Source organism: Halyomorpha halys, unplaced genomic scaffold (assembly GCF_000696795.3).
Source record: "Halyomorpha halys isolate HHAL.00 unplaced genomic scaffold, Hhal_1.1 Scaffold291.1, whole genome shotgun sequence".
NCBI lineage: Eukaryota > Metazoa > Arthropoda > Insecta > Hemiptera > Pentatomidae > Halyomorpha > Halyomorpha halys.
Window position 1 is genome coordinate 9,136 of NW_027109101.1, and position 2,370 is coordinate 11,505.

The window sequence follows — 2,370 nt, forward strand, 5'->3', positions numbered from 1 at the left end:
TTTGGATAGTGTTTTTGAATTATTTAGTAAACAATTGCCAGTCTCAAGAAAGAAATTTAAAGATTATAAATTAAAAGTTTTAAAAATTATAGAAATTGTGACAAAATAGGTAACTAGACATAAAATTAGGTAAGCTTATTAATAATTAATATGATTCCCTATTAGTTTATAGTTGTTTAGGGTGATTATACTGATATTAATGACATTGGCAAAATATGCAAAACTTTTTTAAAGAATTGGATGTGAGGTGTAAATTTATATTTAAGGTATGCTATTTTATTAGTAGTAATGTGTTAAAACTGTTAAAAATGAATGTATAATAAAAGCGGTTGTTTGATAGACTGCTCTTTACAATTACCGAATTACAATTTATTTTATTAAAACAAGTTTTACCTGGCCTGGTTATCCTGGTAGGGTTGAACCTGGCGGAGTAGTTCATCTTGAAAAAGGACTCGACGACAGCCCTCTCGTATTTTCCATCCCCGTTCTCTGGGGAGAAGAGGTACTCCGGATCTATCATGTAGTGGACCCTCTGGTAGCCGGTGATGCAGAGGAGGGTCAGGAGAATGGGGATGACAATGAAGTAGCCAGGAGTATGGCCCACTGTCAGGCCAAGTTTGTAGAACCAGCTTCCAAGCAGTGAGTCTAGTCGGCAACGCATCTCTGCAACCACACCAGTTTAAATCAATTTTAATCATCTCCACATGATGGCAAAATCAAAAATAAAATTAATGATCTTATGACTAAGATAAAGTGACATTAAAATATAAATAAAACGTATTAATATGATAAATCAATCTCTCTATATAAAAGAGAGCTGTTGAATCTTTGTCCTCGAAAGACTTTGTTATTAGTTGACCGATTCACATGGGGTATTTTTGTAAATTTGTCCACAATGAACTTATAAATTTATAGTTATTTATTATTATTTTTTTTTAAATACTAATTTTCACTACTAAAAATCGTTTACCACACTTTCATATGTCATTCGGTCTGTTTACGTGTATTTTTTTTTCAAAATGTTCCATTTCGCCATGGGAATATTTAAAGATAATGAAATCCCCGAAAAAAAATATTTTGAAGAAGATTTAGAGAAAATTTATAAAAATAAATGTAGAAATTTGTTACTATTTACAATTAAATGTAATATGGAAATTTGAGAATTAGAATAAATACCAAATTGAGACAAAAATCCAATTTAAATTAATTTTAAAACAAGGCTGACCTGTGTGAGTGGGAGGTTATAAATTGTTTGTGTATATGGTAGTGAATTTATGTGGATAATCTTATATAAGAAGAATTAAATATTTATGATTTTAAATTTAAAAAATAGGTAACTAAACTTAAGCTTAGTAAGCTTATTAATAATAAATATGACTCTCTAATAATTGACTTTTTAAATAGGCTTTTAACTTATAATTAATGAATGACATGGGCAGAATAGCCGCAAAAGAAATTCTAAATTTAATGTGAGGAAGAAATTATAATTGAAGGTATATTATATTATTGGTGATAATGTTGTTGTTATAAGTGTTAAAAATGAATATATAATATAAGCTGTTAAATATTTAGATGTCCTTGAGGATGACTAAAATGGCCGAAACGTCGGACTGTTGAAAAATAAAAAGTGTTGAGACAAAAAAGGATACAAGTTTTGATTTATTTAATAAATAATTACCTTGTCTCAAGAAATTGAAATAATATAATTTAAAGAAAATTTAGAGTTTATTATAAAATAAAATTCATTAATAAAATGAATTAGTGGATTTTTTTTAACTCTCAAAAATATTTTACCAATTTGATATGCCAATCAATCTCAGTTGTTTGTATATAGTACTAATATTGAAGCACAGTGAGAGTTTTTGTTTCAAAACTATATATGTTACTTAATCTTAATGTTACTTATTATTATTATTATCTTTACTTAAACCACTGCGAAGTATTGCGTAGATTCTTTGAGTGATGTTGAAGCTATTAATATTCTTGTAAAAAAATTATGATTGCAACTTTATAGCATGTATTGGTTAATTTATGTTACCAAAACATAATAATAAAGTATTTTAAAATTTTTAATTTTAACTAAAAAATATAATGAACTTTAAGAAACTATCGATTATATTCATTAAAGAAAGCCTCAAATTTCCAGCTTATACCGCTGATACAAACTGATATGCTATTTATTTCAACCTTTCTTTCATGAGATGCTAAGAACGAATGTCATCGAATTTATTGGACAAATTTATGTCACCAAATCATAATAATAAAGTATATGTGTATGTTTAATTTAACTAAATACATAAATTTATTTATAATCTTTAAATTTCTTTCTTGAGACTGGCAATTTTTTACTAAATAATTCAAAAACACTAT

The 2,370-nt window shown here is 26.8% G+C and overlaps 1 protein-coding gene across 1 annotated transcript in view; it reads right to left on the reverse strand.

Moving 5' to 3' along the window:
- The window catches only part of LOC106680811 (patched domain-containing protein 3-like), a gene marked incomplete at its 3' end in the record, with an annotated part of 284,865 nt that overhangs the window by 6,050 nt on the left and 276,445 nt on the right, over nucleotides 1–2,370 (reverse strand). Inside the window, exon 5 of the mRNA XM_067047328.1 lies at nucleotides 394–663. Coding sequence (XP_066903429.1) covers nucleotides 394–661 — 268 coding nt within the window. The remainder of the gene's footprint in view (nucleotides 1–393; nucleotides 664–2,370) is intronic.